The sequence below is a fragment of the Impatiens glandulifera genome, chromosome 7 (assembly GCF_907164915.1).
Source record: "Impatiens glandulifera chromosome 7, dImpGla2.1, whole genome shotgun sequence".
Classification (NCBI taxonomy): Eukaryota; Viridiplantae; Streptophyta; class Magnoliopsida; order Ericales; family Balsaminaceae; genus Impatiens; species Impatiens glandulifera.
The window spans coordinates 50,591,701-50,610,528 of record NC_061868.1 but is presented as its reverse complement, the minus strand read 5'-3'; the positions used below and the strand labels follow the sequence as shown (position 1 = coordinate 50,610,528).

General features: G+C 35.7%; 4 protein-coding genes across 5 annotated transcripts; 2 read left to right on the top strand and 2 right to left on the bottom strand.

The window, feature by feature from the left end:
- The first annotated feature begins 419 nt into the window (after positions 1 to 419).
- On the top strand, positions 420 to 3,887 carry LOC124944999 (G-type lectin S-receptor-like serine/threonine-protein kinase At4g27290). Of its 2 annotated transcripts, none has more exons than XM_047485357.1 (7): positions 420 to 2,055; positions 2,141 to 2,305; positions 2,374 to 2,525; positions 2,592 to 2,802; positions 2,881 to 3,118; positions 3,212 to 3,362; positions 3,409 to 3,573. In XM_047485357.1, exons 1-7 carry the CDS (start codon positions 555 to 557, stop codon positions 3,430 to 3,432), a joined length of 2,442 nt encoding a protein of 813 aa, XP_047341313.1. In that variant the 5' UTR covers positions 420 to 554; the 3' UTR covers positions 3,433 to 3,573. The 2 variants fall into 2 exon arrangements, with proteins under 2 accessions (XP_047341313.1, XP_047341312.1); XM_047485356.1 differs by having other exon boundaries at positions 421 to 2,055; positions 3,435 to 3,887.
- Positions 3,888 to 4,002: 115 nt separating this feature from the next.
- Positions 4,003 to 5,591, bottom strand: LOC124945000 (universal stress protein PHOS32-like). The gene is made up of 3 exons (XM_047485358.1): positions 4,713 to 5,591; positions 4,348 to 4,380; positions 4,003 to 4,227 (listed from the first exon to the last, which is right to left on the bottom strand). The coding sequence occupies exons 1-2, from the start codon at positions 5,404 to 5,406 to the stop codon at positions 4,373 to 4,375; spliced, it is 702 nt and encodes a 233-aa protein (XP_047341314.1). The 5' UTR covers positions 5,407 to 5,591; the 3' UTR covers positions 4,003 to 4,227; positions 4,348 to 4,372.
- Positions 5,592 to 5,940: 349 nt separating this feature from the next.
- On the bottom strand, positions 5,941 to 9,990 carry LOC124910340 (tRNA (guanine(37)-N1)-methyltransferase 1). The gene is made up of 9 exons (XM_047450973.1): positions 8,989 to 9,990; positions 8,505 to 8,600; positions 8,298 to 8,417; positions 8,036 to 8,202; positions 7,534 to 7,604; positions 6,944 to 7,086; positions 6,659 to 6,770; positions 6,461 to 6,573; positions 5,941 to 6,363 (listed from the first exon to the last, which is right to left on the bottom strand). Exons 1-9 carry the CDS (start codon positions 9,895 to 9,897, stop codon positions 6,175 to 6,177), a joined length of 1,920 nt encoding a protein of 639 aa, XP_047306929.1. The 5' UTR covers positions 9,898 to 9,990; the 3' UTR covers positions 5,941 to 6,174.
- Positions 9,991 to 15,302: 5,312 nt separating this feature from the next.
- Positions 15,303 to 17,697, top strand: LOC124945918 (vesicle-associated protein 4-1-like). Its single transcript, XM_047486444.1, has 7 exons — positions 15,303 to 15,782; positions 15,924 to 15,997; positions 16,149 to 16,230; positions 16,343 to 16,461; positions 16,993 to 17,070; positions 17,138 to 17,278; positions 17,364 to 17,697. Exons 1-7 carry the CDS (start codon positions 15,500 to 15,502, stop codon positions 17,421 to 17,423), a joined length of 837 nt encoding a protein of 278 aa, XP_047342400.1. The 5' UTR covers positions 15,303 to 15,499; the 3' UTR covers positions 17,424 to 17,697.
- The last annotated feature ends 1,131 nt before the right edge of the window (positions 17,698 to 18,828 follow it).

The following is an 18,828-nucleotide window of genomic DNA, read 5'->3' as shown; positions in this document are numbered from 1 at the left end:
ATATATATATATAGTGAGAGGAGAGCTAGCTGAGCTGATGATTTACAGTAATTGATTATAGAAGAAGATCTGAATTAATTAATAATATAGTACTCGGTCGCAAGTAATGAATTAATTAGATTGGTTAAGTCTGATTTTAAATTAGAGGAGGAGGAGAAGGAAGAAGATCTATTATCTTCAACCCCTTGCAGTTGTTTTACCAATTAAATATGTCAGAAGAAGAAGAAGAAGAATAAGAAGGAATGTGGGAGGGTTCCGGGATAATATGTCTCATAATGAATGAATTGTCCTTGTCTAGTTTTAAAAAGGAAGAAGAAGTCAAACATATGATATCCACCTCAGATAGTTGTAATACTAGTGCCGTATCATTTCAAATACCGTATCTAAACAATTAGAAGAAGAAGAAGAAAGAAGAAAAGAGTAAAAAAGACCTCACCTTAGAAGGAAAGGAAGAAGACCTTGACCACCGGTGCTGCTCTTCTTCTTCTGCACCACTTGTTTGTTTTCATTTCACTTCTTCATATTTTTTACTTTTTTAAGTATATGATATATGTATGTATGTATGTATTGGGGATTTGATTTCTTCTGAAACAAACACTATACCTTTTCCCTTCTCTCCATTGCATTACCTTTTTTTGCATGGAGGAGGAATAACTAGATACATATATATATATATATATATGGCCATCAATAATATCATCTCTTCTTCTTCTACACTACTACTACTTTTACTTCTTCTCTTCCTCCTCAATCTCTCCTCCTCTTTCGCAACAACAACAGAAGAAGACACCATAACCTCCACCCAGACCCTCACCGTCAACGACGCCCTAATCTCCTCCGCCGGCACCTTCAAATTGGGTTTCTTCAATCCCCCACAATCCCCCAACCTCTACCTCGCCATCTGGTACAACAACCTATCGGACAGAACCGTCGTCTGGGTCGCAAACAGAGACACCCCCCCCACCCTCACCACCAATTCTTCTTCTTCAACCCCCCTCCTCCTGTTTTCCTCACCGCCCGCTAACAACCTCCTCCTTATCAACGCCGCCTCCTCCTCCTCCTCCAATGCCGCCGTCCTCTGGTCCACCAACACCACCACCACCACTACTGCTCATCCATCCAACACTCCAGTTGTTGCCCAACTCCTCGATTCCGGTAACCTCGTCCTCCGACACGCCGACAACCATGACCCGGCCGGCTATCTTTGGCAGAGCTTCGATTATCCCTGCGATACCCTCCTGCCCGGGATGAAGATCGGCCGGAATTTACTCACCGGCAAGGACTGGCACTTATCCTCCTGGAAAAACACCAACGACCCATCCAAAGGCCCTTTCACATATTGGCTCGACATTCGCGGGTATCCCCAATTTTGGGGCAGCAACGGTTCTGTTCCATGGTTCAGGTCGGGACCCTGGAACGGGGAGCAATTCGGCGGAAACCCAAGTTTGAACAAGAACAACAGCATCTACAAGTTTGATTTCGTTCAATCAAAAGAAGAGATTTATTACTCGTTCGAGCTGCTAAACAGCTCGGTGGTGTCTAGATTTATCATAAACGCAAACGGATATGTTCAGAGATGGACATGGGTGGAGAGGAGGGGATGGGTGTTGTATCTGAGCAGACCGGTGGAGACGTGCGATACGTACGCGGTTTGCGGTCCCAACGGTAACTGCGACGTAAACATATCGCCAATCTGCGAGTGCTTGGAGAAATTCGAACCGCGAAACGCGAGGGAGTGGTCGATGGGGGACGCGACCAAGGGGTGCAAGAGGAGGGTTGAGTTGAGTTGCGGTGGTGGTGACGACGACGGGTTTTACAAGTATTCTGGAATAAAGTTGCCGGACACACAGGGGTCTTGGTTTAACGAGAGTATGAATTTGAGGGAATGCGAGGTTGAGTGCTTGAACAAGTGTAACTGTACGGCGTACGCCACTCTCAACATAACCGGAGGCGGCTGTCTGCATTGGTTTGGCGATCTCATTGATACCAAGAAGTTTACTGACAACGGCCAGGATATCTATATCAGAGTCGCCTCCTCTGAATTACTATTATTGGGTTTCATTCTTTCTTTCTTTCTTTCTTCCTCCTCCATAATAATATCCTATCCTGACTCCTGACTCCTGACTTTGTATGTAAATAGCTGGGCCTGGGACAACAAAACCAACTTCGTCCCGAACCCGAACAAGAACCAGACTTGTCGTGGGTCTATCGGTGGGATTGACGCTGCTAATAATAATAAGCATTGGTATCATCATATTATTATCTACACTTAGGAGACGCCACTATCTCCGTCTCAAGCACAAAGGTTAGGATAAACCAGAGCCAAAACATCAACAAAAAAAATGGCTCCTTCAATTTTAAATTTTCATGCAGGAAATTTGAGACATTTTTTAACCCAATTTCACACCAAGGAAGACCAAAGGAAAGATCTAGAATATTTTGAATTGACCACTGTTGAAAATGCAACCAAAGGTTTCTCCATAAGCAATAAGCTTGGAGAGGGCGGGTTTGGCATTGTTTACAAGGTAACAAATGCTAATCTATAAGTTCATTTATTCGTTTCTGACAAAAACAAAATGGTTGATGATTAGGGCAAGTTAGAAGACGGGCGAGAAATAGCTGTAAAACGGCTATCAAAGGAGTCAAATCAAGGATTCGACGAGTTCAAGAACGAGGTGCTATGTATTGCCAGGCTGCAACATAGAAACCTGGTAAAGCTTCTAGGATGCTGCATGGAAGGAGAAGAAAAGATGTTGATTTACGAATACATGCCCAACAAAAGCTTGGATTATTTCATTTTCGGTTTGGACATAATCTTTGTTTCCTTCCTTAAAAAAGATATTTCATTTTCGTTCCTCTCAACTATGATTGCATCCACAGACAAAAGCCATGGAGGCATACTCAATTGGCCGAAACGGTGGGAGATAATCAATGGTGTGGCTCGAGGTCTTGTTTACCTGCATCAAGATTCCAGATTAAGAATAATCCATAGAGATCTGAAAGCCAGCAACATTTTGTTGGATGAGAACATGAATCCTAAGATATCAGACTTTGGCATGGCAAGGAGTTTTAGGGGAGATGAGACAGAAGACAACACAAGGAGAGTTGTGGGAACTTAGTAAGAATACTCGAGACACCCATGAACTTCACCTCCAATTGTATTATAATATGTATTTCTAATGATTTGACCCTGTTGAAATGCTTGTGACAGTGGGTACATGCCTCCAGAGTATGCCTTGGACGGGGTTTTCTCTATCAAGTCGGATGTGTATAGTTTTGGGGTGTTGGTCCTAGAGATTGTGTGTGGGAAGAGAAACAGAGGATTCTTCCATTTGGATCACAGCCATAACCTTGTCGGACATGTGAGAATAAATGATTCTTCTTTCTTCTTCTTCATATTTAATTCAGGAAGTCATAATGTTGTTGTTGTAAAGGCATGGATGCTATTGAAAGAAGACAAACCTCTGGAGCTGCTGGACGAGTGGGTGAAGAGTTCATGCAATAATGTATTTGAAGAAGCATTGAGGTCAATCCAGGTGGGCCTTTTATGCGTCCAACAACATCCCGCAGACAGGCCTACCATGCCATCCGTCGTCCTCATGCTGGGGAGCACCGGGCCATTGCCTTCCCCAAAACAGCCCGGTTTTTTCACACAAAGAAACTTACCCGAGGTTCCTCTTACTGCTCATTGTTCCACTTCTAGCCAACATGCATTCACTTCCAACCAGTACACCATTTCTGAGATGTTGCCCCGATGATGATGATGATGATAAAAGAGCATTAATTGAGACTCATGTTAGTTTAGTTGGTTGTCTGTTGTTAGGTAAAATATTGGACATGGTTGTACTGCTCTTTATCATTTCAATGCTACCCCCTACCCTTTTGTACTGTACTGTCACCCTATGGATATCACCACCCACCCACCATAGCCAAAACGAAAAGGACGTGGATGGATTTAATTAGTTAATAAACATAGATAGACATAAACCAGCCAGGAAGAGGTTTATAAAATTCTCTTGACTGTTTCATAACCAAAAGGAGAAAAGACGATAGACACTACTACCTTCATGGTTAGTTCTGAGGAACAACACAAAGAAGCATACAAAATACAATACAAAACAATACAAGCTTGTTATTACAACAAAAACTTACACAAGTGAGGAAATCAGTGCAAGTTCATTTACATGTCATGACAGTCGTACACAGCCAGCCAATTCATTCCATTCTCTACACAATACCAAAATAACACAGTCTTTGATTTGGTCATACATGGAATGAAATACAGAAGAAAATTTTCTAAATTATCTCATAGTTATCATTGGATAGAACTGTCAAGAAATGTGTTACCTGATGTTCAAGAAGAACCAACAACCTAGGAATCTGCCAAAAAAGACAGTGTGACTTTAGTTTGTAGGGTTTTTAACAAAATAATGGAATCACAAAGTGAGAGGTTTCACAAACAGCATACTATGAGACTGTTGGGTTACTACAACTCACATGTTTCATAAACAAAATAATCCCATTTGATTCAATGTTTACTAACACACATGGTTATAGGAAAAGAGATAGACGGAGACTGTCCATATACAAGGAGGATTAACACACTAGCATAATTGAACAAGACAAGAGATTTCAGGCGGATAAATTAATGCATGAGAGAGACATAAACAGTAGTAGTTGAGATCTGATATATTTTGAGTTGGAATCCAAACCTTTTGGATCATCCAAAGAGTTGGCGGTGGAAGCAGCAGCAGCAACAGCATCATCATCTTTATCATCCGGATAACGGACGACCACAACCGGACAAACACAATGACGAACGCAGTAATCGCTGACACTGCCGAGACGCCCACTGTTTGCTCTCTTGATAGCGCCAAAACCCCTGCTACCCATAATAACGGCGCTGAGGCCTAGCCTTTCGACCTCGAGGCAGAGCCTCTCCTTCATGTCGTGGTCTTTGACAATGTGGATTTTGAAGGGGATGTGAGCGTGGAGCAAAGGCTGGGCAAGGTCGGAGGCCTTAGTAGTGGTGAAGGTGTCGAAGTCGTCCTCGAGCTTCTGGTGACATTCGTGGTCAGTATCGACGATGGAGAGATCGACAGAGCCCCAGTCGGCACCATAGAGGACGGAGGTGGGGCGGACGTGGAGGAGGATGACAGCGTCGCCGGGGCGGAGATAGTGGTGGACAGCCCACTTGACGGCGAAAGCACTCTCGTCGCTGAGATCGACAGCTATTCCGATCCTGCGCTGGGCACCAGCAGTAGGGGTGGGGGTGGAGGAGGCGATGGCCATGGGAGTGGAGGGTTGAGGAGGAACACGGGAATGGGAATATTTGACCTTGATGGCGGCCAGGGAAGGTAGGTCGGATTCCGGTGGTACCGAAGGGGTTTGTTGGGGCTGCTGCATATTTGTTGATTATTGATACAGAAGAGCTAGAAGAAGAGATCTACAGAAATCTCAATCAGAAGAAGAAACAAAGAAATAAAGAGAGGGTTAGGGTTTATATCACTTTCCCAGCAGCCAACCAGCCAGCTAAACCTGATCAAGCAGTAGATAGATATATATATATATATATATAGGGAAAGGCTTCTTCTTCTTTCTTTCTCTAAAATGTCAGAACAAGAGACAGACAGACGGACTAAAATGAAATCATGGAAATGACTGCGAAATTACAGAGAGAAAATAAATTACTTTTTCATTTTATTATCTTATTGGATTTAATATATATTCTAGTATAGGAGAACTCTACTTAAAAACAAAATAATTTTATATGACTCGGGTTTATTTGAAATGTTTTCACATAATAATATATAATTTAAAACAAAAGACCGGAAAAAGAATACGTGCCCAGCCAGCTCGCTCCCATATCTTTCATTTTCTTGGAGTCCATACATAATACATTTTTTCCCTTCTTTTTTAGAGGGGTTTTTTCCTTTGCTATATATCATAATACAGTAATAAGAATAACCTTCCTATTACTTAGAAAATATACAGTCCAACAAGGAAGGAAGGAAGAAAGAAAGAAATAGCCTTTCAGCAGCATCCATCCTATTTATTCTTGGTTGTTGCGCGCCTCAAGCCTTGTGAAGCTAGTAAGAAGAAACGGTGAGTTTGATGATGATGATGATTCCTCCTTGATGATGCTGTCGCCTCCTTTTCTCAAGCCTTGTGAAGCTAGTAAGAAGAAATGTGAGTTTGATGATGATGATGATGCTCCCGCCTTCTTTTTTCCTTGCCACCGCCAAATGCCACACTCTCAGGAAGAATAAACGATGCACATAACATCCATTTCCCAGGAGCCACTAGCCGAACTCTCCTCATTTCTACCGAAAATGACACATCCGACAATGCAATCCTTATTCTCTGTTTTATTATTATTACTACTATTAAATAACCTTCATAATTAAATTAATCAAATAAACATTCATTGCCTTCCTTCCATCCATCCATCCATACATACCTCCTCAAACTCAAACTCTGGATCCTCTGCTTTCGAAAACCCATACACGTGTATCCTCGGAAATCTCATTTTTTCATCCTTGCCCTTCTCTCTATATATCTCTTTGAATACGTCTATATAGTATCAGGGGAGAAAGGTGAGTTTCATTTCATTTCATTTCATTTCATAATTGCAAGACAAGACAAAACAAGATCCTACCTAGATATTCTGCAGCATCACTGGGTAGATTCATCACCACCTGTGTTATGCTCTTCAAGCTCTCATTCTTAAACATCGCATCAATAAACCTCCTCCCATCCATGTTAAAAACCTACACATCCAACATATGTATTCACCTGTGTTACAAATTCATCATTTCAACTCCCAACTCCAACCAACCTATTATTGCACAATTCACTTTGCTTGTACCTACTGCTCTCTCATCCCAAAATTTAAAACATAACTTTTTTGGTTGGTGATTGGGATGATGATATAGATTCATACCTGAACCTTCCTTTCAACTTTGTTCAGGAAGCAATTTCTTTCCAGGTACTCAACCGCATGAGGGTTCAAATCATTAGCATACACATATTTCACCTTCTTGGCTGCTGAGATGGATATGGGACCCACACCAGCAAATACATCGCCTATCAATTGCCAATTAGTAAAGCATGATAAGCACACCAAAAAACTAGAGAACCTGTTCAAATTTTGTAATGTAAGAATCATCAGCTAATATGATTGGCGCGCAAACACAAAAAAAAATAAGCATGCAGAATAAGTCTTCTGAAACTCCCGATTAATACACCAGTTTGTCTTCTTTTAATAATTAAATAAGCCCTTTTGCTAGTATTCAAGACATTTTTTCCAACCCGCATCACTACTAACTCTGCAATTAGGGCAGACCAACTTCATTTAAGCAAAATTCTCAACAAGATGCTCGTTTGACAGTATTCCAGATTCAGTGATGGTGATGCATTTTTATTTTTGCGTTTAGAACATTTTTGCTACAAACACAGCAGCAACTATAACGATGACGAAAACTAATCACGAACTTCAGAATAGAAAGAAAAAGAAAACTCAAATATACTCACAAACAACATCGTCGCGGGTGAAACATTGGAGAAGTCTTTGCCTTTCAGTTCCAAGCCTGGTATTCCAATACCTACAAATTAGAAAGTGGTGGATCAAAATTCATGTTCAAAGCTTAGTTTCTACTCTTCCTTAGAAATCCCATCACTCTGAGAATTTTGTTAAAAGCAGACCTTCTTCCAGAAATAGTTCCAAAAGATTCACATACAAATAGTTTGGAGACACGGCATGAACTCGGTATGATGTTCAACTAAGATACAGCTCTTAGAAGGTTCACACTGTTCATGGAAGCACAAAACGACTGTACGTATTTTTTTGGAAAAAGGTATTTAATGGTGTACATTTAAGAAAGGAGAAATGGAATACTACTTTTTAAATGTTAATTCAAGACACGCTATAGGCTTTCAAGTTTCAACATGTAGTCATTCTGGAATTTTTCTGAACCAATTTAAATTTCCAGTATTTATCATAATATTAGCGAGGTCAAGCCTTAAGAGAACTTACACAGTAGCTAAATCAACATGAAACCGCAATCCATTCTCGACTACAGTAGTGACAAGAGAGTGGTTTCCAGCTAAAACTTCAAGTTGCATTGTCCTATAGTCATTATGGATTGCCTCAACCTTGTTGACAACTGATTGTATCATTGGTTTGGTCTTATCCAATAGCACCTGATAAACAATAAAATATGCAGCTGTCAAAAAGCAGATTACAAGAACTTCGAACTTTTTGAATGATGATGAATACAAAACAATAATGTACCTACTTTGGCAATCATCTTCTTATATGGGAGATGTTCATCCTTCAGGTTCAGGTGGGCAATGTGTCCCACAGTTTCAAAGGCGGAAGGAATAACCATACCATTTGGAAGCAAGACCTCCAAAATCTGACTCAAATGGTGTCATTGATCAAGAGAGAAATAATAAATGCAAATTGATTGAGAACATTACTTTTCATAAGAAATTAAAAGCACCTCGTTTGCCTGCCAGTAATTATAGAACAACGTCAGCTTGCATCTTACTATCTTAAAAACCGTCGGCTCATCCTTCCTCCCTTCATTCAATACTGCCTGTGTTAGCAGATTGTTTGAAATTATCATCTCTCAAAAAGGAAAAGAAACACAAAGGCCTCCCCTACAACAACAATCTACCCCATTCACATTCTAGTATAAGACAAATAAGTCTCAGTTCAAAAGAGAAGTCAAATTCTGCTGTAATTATTAGAGTATTGCATATTCAACACAACCGAAACTAATCAATTCTATAAGCAAGGAGGATATGTGGAGTGTGTGAGTAATAAAGAAGGAAGAGGATTGTTATTCTACCTCTATTTAAACCAGATTCTCAAACTAAATCAATCTAATTAGAAGCTCAAAATCTATTAAGCATAGTGAGTGAATGAGAGACATAAGGTACGTAGTATAGGGGTCACCGAAAGGTTTGAATTTTATAGGGAACCTTAATTGCCTCGGGTAGGTCGTCCAGAGGTTTGGAAGCATAGCGCTCGTCCAAGAGCAGCAACCTCGTCGATCCTTTCCACTTGCTCATTTTGAAGCTATCTCCCAGCAACCCACTTAAATCTTCTCCATTTTCTTGGCCTTCTTCTTCTTCTTCTTCTTCAATGAGCTCGACAGAGGACAAGTCGTTCTTTCTAATCCCTTTGTTTTTACTCTCTCTCCCGTCACCACCACCACCACCACCACCACCACCACCACCACCACCACCACCGTTGTTGTCTTTTTTCTTCTTCGACGGCGGCGGCGGCGGCCTCGACAACTTGGCGAGGTTCCTGAAGTTAAAAAATCCCCGGGTATTAAACGTCCTAGCGAGCTTATCCCTGTAAAGCACCGGAGACAGTGGCTCACCGTCTCCTTCGGCCTTTCCATAGATTCGCCTATTTAAAGCCAACAAGTTGGTATCATTGGGGGAATTGTCTCCGAGAAGAGTGACGAAGTCATCTTCGACCTCGTCGCCGGGAACTCTAGCAATGTTGCGAATTCGTGGCCAGTTGAGGAGGTGACCGCGGAGGCGACTCTCTAGGGAAAAGCAGACAGCAGAGGGGACTCTAAGGGCGGCCAGGTCGAAGACGCGAGTGAAGCTGGTGACATCGAACAAGTCGTCGTCGTCGTCCTCTCTATCATCATCATCAACCAATAGTCCTCCTCCTCCGTTGAGAATCTTACCCCCCTTGTGAAGCGATGGTCCATAATAAGGGGTGGGGAGGGGTTGGTCGGTAGAAATGGAAGCGGAAACGGGGGCAGAATGGAGGAGATGAAGGGAAGGGAGGGTTTTACATAGCGGGAAGGGCTTCAGAAAGAAGTTGGTATGCAAGCGGAAATGGGATGACAACATCAACCTCATCGCCATCTTCGCCAGAGTCTGTGCTGCGGTACTACTGAGTTGCGTTGCGGTCCGGTACTGCGTTGCGTTGCGATACTGCTCCGCTCCTCCGTCGTCCTTGTTCCCAGACCCGTTTATCCGGGAAATTTGATGAAATGGCCCTTCTAAATAGCCTAAATCTAAAAAAGATCCCTTTCTAATATAGTTTGCAAAAAGGCCCTTTTGTCCTACGAAAAGTCTGTATTGCCTCTCGCGCGTCTAATTTATCGCTCAATTACGAGAAATATCACTCTCGCGTTTTCATCTAAAACGCGTGTGTTCATAAACGCGTTTTAGATGAAATGCGTGAGTGATATTTCTCGACTTTCCATTTACGGGAAATGTCACTCACGCGTTTCATCTAAAAACACGTTTATAAACTCATGCGTTTTAAATGAAAATGCGAGAGCAATATTTCTCGTAATTGAGCGGTAAATTAGACGCGCGATGAGCAATACGAACTTTTCGCAGGACAAAAAGGTCTTTTTTGCAAACTATATAACCAAGTTCTTTCTTGGATTTATACCATTTAATAAGGCCATTTCATCCAATTTCTCGTTTATTCTCCTCCCATTTGCTTCTTTTCGCTAAACTATCCTGTTATTTATTTGAAAACAAAATATCAAATAATTTTAGTTTAAAATTTTGAATTATTAAAATATAACTATTTATAAAAAAAAAATGTTATAAATCTTTAAAGAATACATATCTTGATTAGCCCAAAATCAAGCCTCGCAACTAGAAGATTAACAAATTGTTGGCCCATCATGGTTTCAGGGCCTTGCCTGACCTGGGATAAGGTCGCCTTTTTCTTTTTCTTTTTTTCAAATAATCATTATATATTTTATAGAAGAAGATAAAAAGTATTAAAGATAAAATGATTAAAACATAAAAATTAAAGTAATGATCCAATCTTATTTGACAAATCATTTACCTTGTCAAGATGTGCAATTTTGAAAAATCATATCACTTTCAAAGAATTTGTTTTATATTTCTACATATTATTTTCTTAAGGTAACAATTACATTAATAAGACAATTAACTATTTAGATTAAATTATAGTTAATAATTTGCTTTAAATTATTTTTAAAAATAATTAATTAACTAAATTAAAAATTATTATTAAGTGTTTGTTATTCTATTTAAAAGATAAAAAAACTAGGCTTAAATAAATTGTTACCCGAAATTTAAATAAATGCAAATTTAGTAAGTAAATTGACTCTTCTCTCATCTCAGTCAATCACACAAGTTGTTGGTGAAGTCATAATAAATACTCAGACCTACTAATTAATTAATTAATTAATTAATACTTTTCAACCAAACAATATCCTCAACAACTAACTTCGCCGCCGACATAATAATCTAAATGCCCAACTAAATAGTTTTATTTTTTATTAGCAAAATAAATAATAGTATTGTTTTTTTAATTCCAAATCTTAATATTACGGTTAGTTTGATATAGTGTTACATAAGATAATATATTATTTTGAGAAATATTATTTGATAAATTAACTAATTATTTGACTTAACAGACTAATATTTTTTGTACTTAATAAATTTTATAAGAAAAATAATATATATACATTTTAGTATTTTAATTTTTAAAGAAATGAGCCTTTTATTGATAAAAAAAATATTATGAACAATCGAATAAAAATTATTAACTAATATATTTTAAAATAAAATAAAAAACATAACTAATGTGAAAAAACTAATCAAACAATACTATTTGAAAATAAATAGTTATAGTCTTATGAAGAATTATTTGAGTTAACTTTCTAAATAAATAATTAAAAATATATTATTTACATATGTAATAAGCACTTATTTAATTAATATATATATATATATATATAAACAATTATATCTTTACCCACTCAGATAATAATAAGTTATAAGAAAATAAAAGATGGATAAAGTTATTTTATAATTATATTTATTGTTAAAGAATTTTTTTAAACGAAACATATACTTATAAATTTTTACAGTATTTATTATATATATATATTATAATAATATTAAAATAATATTTTAAAAAATTTTAATTCAAAATAATTCAAAATGAAATTAAAGATCAAATTAGAATTAATTATAGTGTTAATTAAACTCTATTTAAAAAAAATAAATAAATATTCAAAAATAATTTAATGTTAAAATTTTGAATTTCAATGAGGGATTGAAATTATTTAATTAGGATTTTAAATATAAATTAGGCATAATTTATGACTTATAAAAATTAAATAAATACAACAAAATACTTAGAAATTAAAAATAATTGACATAATTTTATCAGTCCATCAAACAAACATCTCATATTACAATAGAAATCAAAGAATTCAGATTCCGGCCAAAACTGGTTATGTAAAAACCATCTCCGGCGATCAAACACTTGATCCAGGCTTCTGAAAATTTCCAATACATCTAAGGAGTGTTTTCCAACTATTTGTAAGCATTCAAGTCCTTTGAATTTCAGTTTGTAATTGAAAGTTGAAATTTTCTAAGTTTGATTGGTTTGATATGTTCTAGAGTTTAATTATGTATTTTCTTTGTTTAGAATCAATTCCTAAATGTTATATGAACTTTCTATTGAAAGAGATTCGATCAAATCAAGCTTAAACTAAAAAAACGAAAATTTGAATTGAAATTCTAGATTTTTAAAAATTAATGTTCTTGAGTTTTAATATTGTTTTTATTCAAATAGTTGCTAAACATGTTAGGATGATTTCCAGATGACTGTAACATTATTTCGATCATATTTGATCCAACTGTGTTTTTGAAAAAAATGGATTTTGATTTCATCTTCAAAAACTATTACAGTGATGTTATGATGTTCTTGTTTTGGTTGTCTTCAACTATATATTCATCATTTCAAAACTAATAGAACAAAAATCAGACCTTAAAATGACTCCCAAATTTTGACATAAAAATAGTTTTAAAAATTGATCTTTGTAAAGATCGATTGATCGTGATTAGGGTTAGGGTTTTTGTTCTATATAATCACATGAACCATCTACAATTTACATATCATGATTCAATTACCTGTATCAAAAGTTATGGCTTCTGAAATTTTTGAACAAATCAAGAACACTCAGTCCCCGACGACCGAGTCATGTAGAACTGGGACCAAGAAATTGAACCGAAACCAAGGATCAATGTTCTGTAGTCAGGACCGAAACCGATGACTAGTGTTTTTGAGTTAGGACCGAGATTCAATACCGATGTTCTTGAGCTATGACAGATGATTATGACCGATATTCTTGAGGAAGGACCGAGCACTTCCTTTAGTCTAAGACCGATTTTTCTAACCTAGGACCGAGTCTCCTCTAAACCTAGGACTGAGAACCTCCTAGTCTAGGACCGAACCTCCTCTTAACATAGGACCGAGAACTACTTAGTTTAGGACCGATTACCTCTAAACCCTATGAACGAGTACTTATAACCCTAGGATCGAAATATCAGACCAGTAAACTAAACTCGGGACCGAGCCTCCCAAGTCTAGGATCGAGTAGTCCGAGTTCGGGACCGAGCCTCCCAAACCCAAGACCGAACCCTTCAGACCCACAGACCCATGCTCCCGAGCCCTAGTCTAGACCACTCCAGTCTAGGTTGAGCTCGTCTGAGCCTAGATCACCAAAACCAGACTCAGACCTTAGGACTTCGGTCCTAAGGCCTGTTTGGTTCCACTTTTTAAAATCCAAAATTATTTTTGTAATTTTCGAACCCCAATCCATTTTCAAATAATCCCGAAAGGTGAGAAAATAATATTTAAATATTTTCAGAATATTTTCTAAACTAATATTTTGGCTAAGGCCCCATTTGAAAATTATTTTTTAAATTCTAACACTTTTCTAATATTTTTCAGGGTTTTACTTAGTATAATATCAATGCAATCTTAGGTACGCCCTTTTAAATAGTTTTTCACAATTATTTACGCAATCTAAACCTATCATTGCTTAGGACCCTCGACCTACTAATTTAAGAAAATAAATGTTATAAATAATCCTTGAAATAACCATAATTTTTTATTTTAAAATTTAAAACCGTCATTTGACGGACGCGGAGAACATAGCGCGAAAACTCTTTCCCGAGCGTAGCCAATATACGACCCCCTAAAGAAACTCTAGTATAAAAAGCGTTTATACACGTACCTTTTATTGATTTTTCTAAAATAATTTGACGACTGATTTTAAAATAAATAATCTATTAAATTAGTTATGTTTGATTAATTTAAACTGGGTTTTGGTTAAATTATTATTTGGCCCTAGATTATTAAAATTTGAACAAAATGAATTATTTTTACATGATTAATTTTAAAGATTTTGATATTTTAAAAAAAATTTAAAAATTAAATGTTTAATTTTAAAAGACGTCTGACACGCAAACCAAGGTTGAAACGCATCGAACTTCGAGCCACCCCGCGATATTCCCTTATTGTGACTTGTCCATGACACGTTCTAAACTACATGGGGAGCGATTCCTGGGGTTACAATAACCTATATCAATTAAATATATATCAATTAAATAACATATTAAATATAATTTTAATATTCTTATTAAAAAATAAATTTGTATTTATATGTATATAGATACAAATTTATATAAATATATATGAATGAAATAATTTTTAATAATCTTAAACTCAATTTAAATAAAATGTAAATGTATGGCATAATGAATTTATTTATCTTTATTTCTAAAAATAAATGTATATAAAAGAACAACATGTAATTATATATACTTTTAAGGATAGTATGTTATTATTAACAAATAATATATTATATAAAAATGAAAATAAATATAAATATAAATTTGGACATAATAATGAGTAACTAAATAAGTATAATATTAATATATTGAATTATTAATTAAATAATTTAAAATAAAAATGTAAATATATTTTTGAAAGAATATTATAAATATAAGATTTATTTATTTTGAATTGTTTTTAGCGATAAATGAGTTGGTATTAAATGTGGTAAGCATATATACATGTATATTGTAAAAGAGAATATAGAAAATGAGTATACTATATATATATATATGTAGTATAAACAAGTGCATGACAGTGAGAATATAAATAACGTTTCAAGGCCTAATAAGTTATACGGCACCGTCATTAACGGACGTATTAAATATATATATATATATATTCAAGTGAAACTTGAGAGATGTAGATTTTTTTTTTTGATTTCGAATTTATTTGCATAATAATTAAATAGGATTCAAGTGAATTAGTTTGGCGAAAAAAAGAGAATTAATTCATTGAGTGGGAACGGAACGGAACTGAACTGAATTCCTCAAATTCAGAAACGTGAACCGTGGACGGACGGACCGGACGTCAATACTTTGATATTTAATAATTTGAGAATATATATATTTAAGAAGTCGTAGATAGAAGAAGAAACTGGCAAGAAGAGATACAAATGGAAGGGCCGATCTGAATTCCGAGAGGATTGCACCGAAAATCTATCGTCGTCGTCTTCTTCCTCCAAAATTGGCTGGACCAGAGCTTGATTCACGTTGCCTTGCCTGAGTGCTAATAATTACTAGTGTTGAGGAGAGAGAGATAACAGTGTCAAAATCTCTCTATATGTCCGTGGCTGCTGTTGCTGCTGACCCTCGGAAATCTCACTCCGAGAGGGTGAGGAAGAAGATGTGGAGGTTCTGTCCCTTATGGCAGTCACCTTCTTCTTCTTCTTCTGATGCTGCTGCTGCTGCTGCTGCACACAACATACATACTAGCACTAGCAGCCACACTCGAATTGAAAACGCTGCTCTTCCATCTTCCAATTCTCTTTTATCACTTGCCAGACCGTTTCTTCCATCAAGGCGTCGCCTCCGTCTCGATCCGGCTACCAATCTATACTTTCCCTGTGCGTTCTTTCTTGTCTTTATTACGACTTCTTAAATTAATTAATTAATTCATTCATTCATCAATATCATGCTGCTGCTGCTAATGCTTAAGGATTTTCCTGTATTCTGATTTGTGCTTCTTGTCCTGTGTTGACATGAAGATGAACCGGGAAAGCAGGTGAGAAGTGCTGTTAGGATTAAGAACACCAGCAGCAAGTCTCATGTGGCTTTCAAGGTTTCATCTCTCTTCTTTTTTTCAATTGTTATAACTACTTTGTATCAATCAATCAACACTAATAGCTTTCTTTGAATACTCTGCTCTGCTCTGCTCTTCTCTTCTCTTGTTAAATAAACATATTCTTCTTATTTATGATGTTCTACTCTAGTTTCAAACAACAGCCCCAAAGAGCAGTTATATGCGACCGCCTGGAGGCATCCTTGCTCCTCGAGAAAGCATTATTGCAACAGGTAACTAACAACTAGCATTCTGCTTCTTTCTTATATGACTCTTCTTCTTCTTGCTTCTGGCATCCACACAACACAATGTTGTAACCTCACTTTGTTCGTTCTGATTTCAAAGTGTTCAAATATGTGGAGCATCCAGAGAACAATGAAAAACCATTAACTCAGAAAAGCAAGGCCAAGTTTAAGATCATGAGTCTAAAAGTCAAACAAGGGATTGAGTATATACCCGAGCTGGTAAGTTATATAAATGCTTCTTCTCCTCTCCATAATTAGTTAGCCATAAATAATTGGTATTTCATTTGCTTTACAACAACAAGGTAGGTGGTGTGACTGACAGCCCAATTTTTCATGTTATGATTGATTGATTAATTAATTAAAAATAAGAGAACATGGAGCCAAACATATGCTAAAACTTGTCGTCATCTCTAGCTAGCTTAATAAATAATATATGAGCTGTAAGAAGAAGAGAAGAGAAGAGATATATTTCTTGAGATTGCCTTCAATATGCTTCTTCTCTCACTTTAGAAAAAGATATATATAGTGCCAATTGGAAGACTTGTCTCATTATTCTGACATTTCCAATTCTACAAACATCTGTAGCTGGAAATTTTTGTTAGCTTTTTTCAAAAGTAACATTCAACTTAATTAATTAGATACACTGTGCTTATTTCCAATCTTATTTTGTTATTGTCATGCTTGATTTAGTTGCCGCCTCCTCATGTTAATCTCCGGGACACATGTATCTGAGTGTGTGTGTGTGTGCAGTTTGAGGAGCAAAAAGATGATGTAACTGTAGAGAGGATATTGCGTGTGGTGTTCATGGATGTAGAGCGGCCTGGTCCTGTAAGTAAAAGCAATTAATTAGAAAAGGTAGTTAGTTACTTAGTGGTTGTTGTTGTTGTTGTTGTAGGCAATGGAGAAGTTAAAAAGGCAGCTGGCAGAGGCAGAGGCTGCTGTTGAAGCACACAAGAAACCACCTCATTTGGTGGACACAAATCCTCCTCCACCAGTCCGAGGAGGAGGAGGGGATGGCCTTATTATAGACGAATGGGTAAGCAATTGTTTGTTAATTTGAAAATGATGTGATTATTCAATTCATGTTTAATTGATCTTTATATATATATATATATATATAGAAAGAACGAAGGGAGAAATACCTAGCAAGGCAACAGGTTGAAGGTGTAGATTCTGTGTAGTAGTAGTAATAATAATAATAATAAGAGAACCACATAAAAGAACGATCAGATCAGATCAGATGAGGCTGCCTGCCTGCCTGCCTGCCTGTCTGCCCCTACTTTTCATATCATCAAATCAATGTTGTTAACTTGCTTGCTGCTTGCTACCCTCCCCTCCTCTCCTCTCCTTATTTGTATATATTTATTTTATCTGGAGAAGAAATTATACAAATAATATATATATATATATATAGATTGAAAATTTCCTCAAATTTTATTTTATGTTCTTGTCTCCTGTCAATCAATTATTATTATTAAGCTTCATTCGTTCATTCATTGTATTATACTTGAATGTTGTTAACAGCATATATTTATTATAAAAATTAATAATTGTTTAACAACAACAACACACTAATCCTCCAGAGTCAAAATATTATTAATTTTTTATAATTCATTTTAAATAAATAATTAAAAAGATTTCATAAAATCTTTTTCTTTTAAGAAGAAGAAGAAGACAGACGCATGATATTTTTCTCCTCCCTTCACTACTGCAATTCGAGACATGGCACTCTTACTTTATCAAGCCCACCACCAACTCCCACTATATATATACTTGTACAACTATGTACTTGTACAACTAGCTCACTTAGACGTATGTACTAATAAAAGGTCATTTAAACGTATGTACTATCCAAAATTGGCTCATTTAGCCTCTTTTAATAACCATGGTTAACTTTTATTTTTAAATTTATATATTTATTAATTAAGTATTAATATATTTTCTCTCTCCTTCTTTTCATTTATTAGTAATAAATGAATCTTCTATTTTTTTTATTTTTTTTATATGAGCATTTAGAATTGATTATTTTAATTTTATTATATATATATATATATGAACATTCATTATTAATTATTTTAACTTTATATTTTTTCTTCTTTTTTATATTTTTTTTCTTATATTCACATAAATTATTAATTATTTTAAAATTGTTTGGTATCAATGATTGAATATAACAATGAAAATCCTTTCAATAATGAAAATTTTTTCAACAATAAAAATTCTTCAACACAAAAATAAATTAATTAAGAATTAAAAATTGGATAATAATAAAAACTCATTTATCAAATCAAAAGAGTAATAATCAAATATTAGACAAAACAATGCACTTACTACTACTATAAGTCGTGAATAAAAATTAAATAAAAAAGTATTAATTTCATTTTTATTTATATTAAATTAAATAAAAAAAATTCATTAAAAAAATATTATAGTAAAACATAAAATTTATAAATAAGTTGTTAAATATTTTTCAAAAATGAGAATTTAAACAATATGAGAAATAAAAACTAATAAAAAATGGAAGATAACATATAAAAGAGAAATTAATATTAAAATAATAAAAAAATTAAGAATAAAATAAATTAC

Coding starts and splice junctions, on each gene's coding strand:
- LOC124944999 (XM_047485356.1), top strand. CDS start 555: ATGTATGTATGTATTGGGGATTTGATTTCTTCTGAAACAAACACTATA. Junction 2,056..2,140: donor CTCTGAATTACTATTATTGG/GTTTCATTCTTT, acceptor GTATGTAAATAG/CTGGGCCTGGGACAACAAAA. Junction 3,119..3,211: donor AGGAGAGTTGTGGGAACTTA/GTAAGAATACTC, acceptor TGCTTGTGACAG/TGGGTACATGCCTCCAGAGT.
- LOC124945000 (XM_047485358.1), bottom strand. CDS start 5,406: ATGCAGCAGCCCCAACAAACCCCTTCGGTACCACCGGAATCCGACCTA.
- LOC124910340 (XM_047450973.1), bottom strand. CDS start 9,897: ATGGCGATGAGGTTGATGTTGTCATCCCATTTCCGCTTGCATACCAAC. Junction 7,087..7,533: donor CACCCGCGACGATGTTGTTT/GTGAGTATATTT, acceptor GGCAATTGATAG/GCGATGTATTTGCTGGTGTG. Junction 6,771..6,943: donor AAGTTGAAAGGAAGGTTCAG/GTATGAATCTAT, acceptor TTGGATGTGTAG/GTTTTTAACATGGATGGGAG.
- LOC124945918 (XM_047486444.1), top strand. CDS start 15,500: ATGTCCGTGGCTGCTGTTGCTGCTGACCCTCGGAAATCTCACTCCGAG. Junction 15,998..16,148: donor AGTCTCATGTGGCTTTCAAG/GTTTCATCTCTC, acceptor GTTCTACTCTAG/TTTCAAACAACAGCCCCAAA. Junction 17,071..17,137: donor ATGTAGAGCGGCCTGGTCCT/GTAAGTAAAAGC, acceptor TTGTTGTTGTAG/GCAATGGAGAAGTTAAAAAG.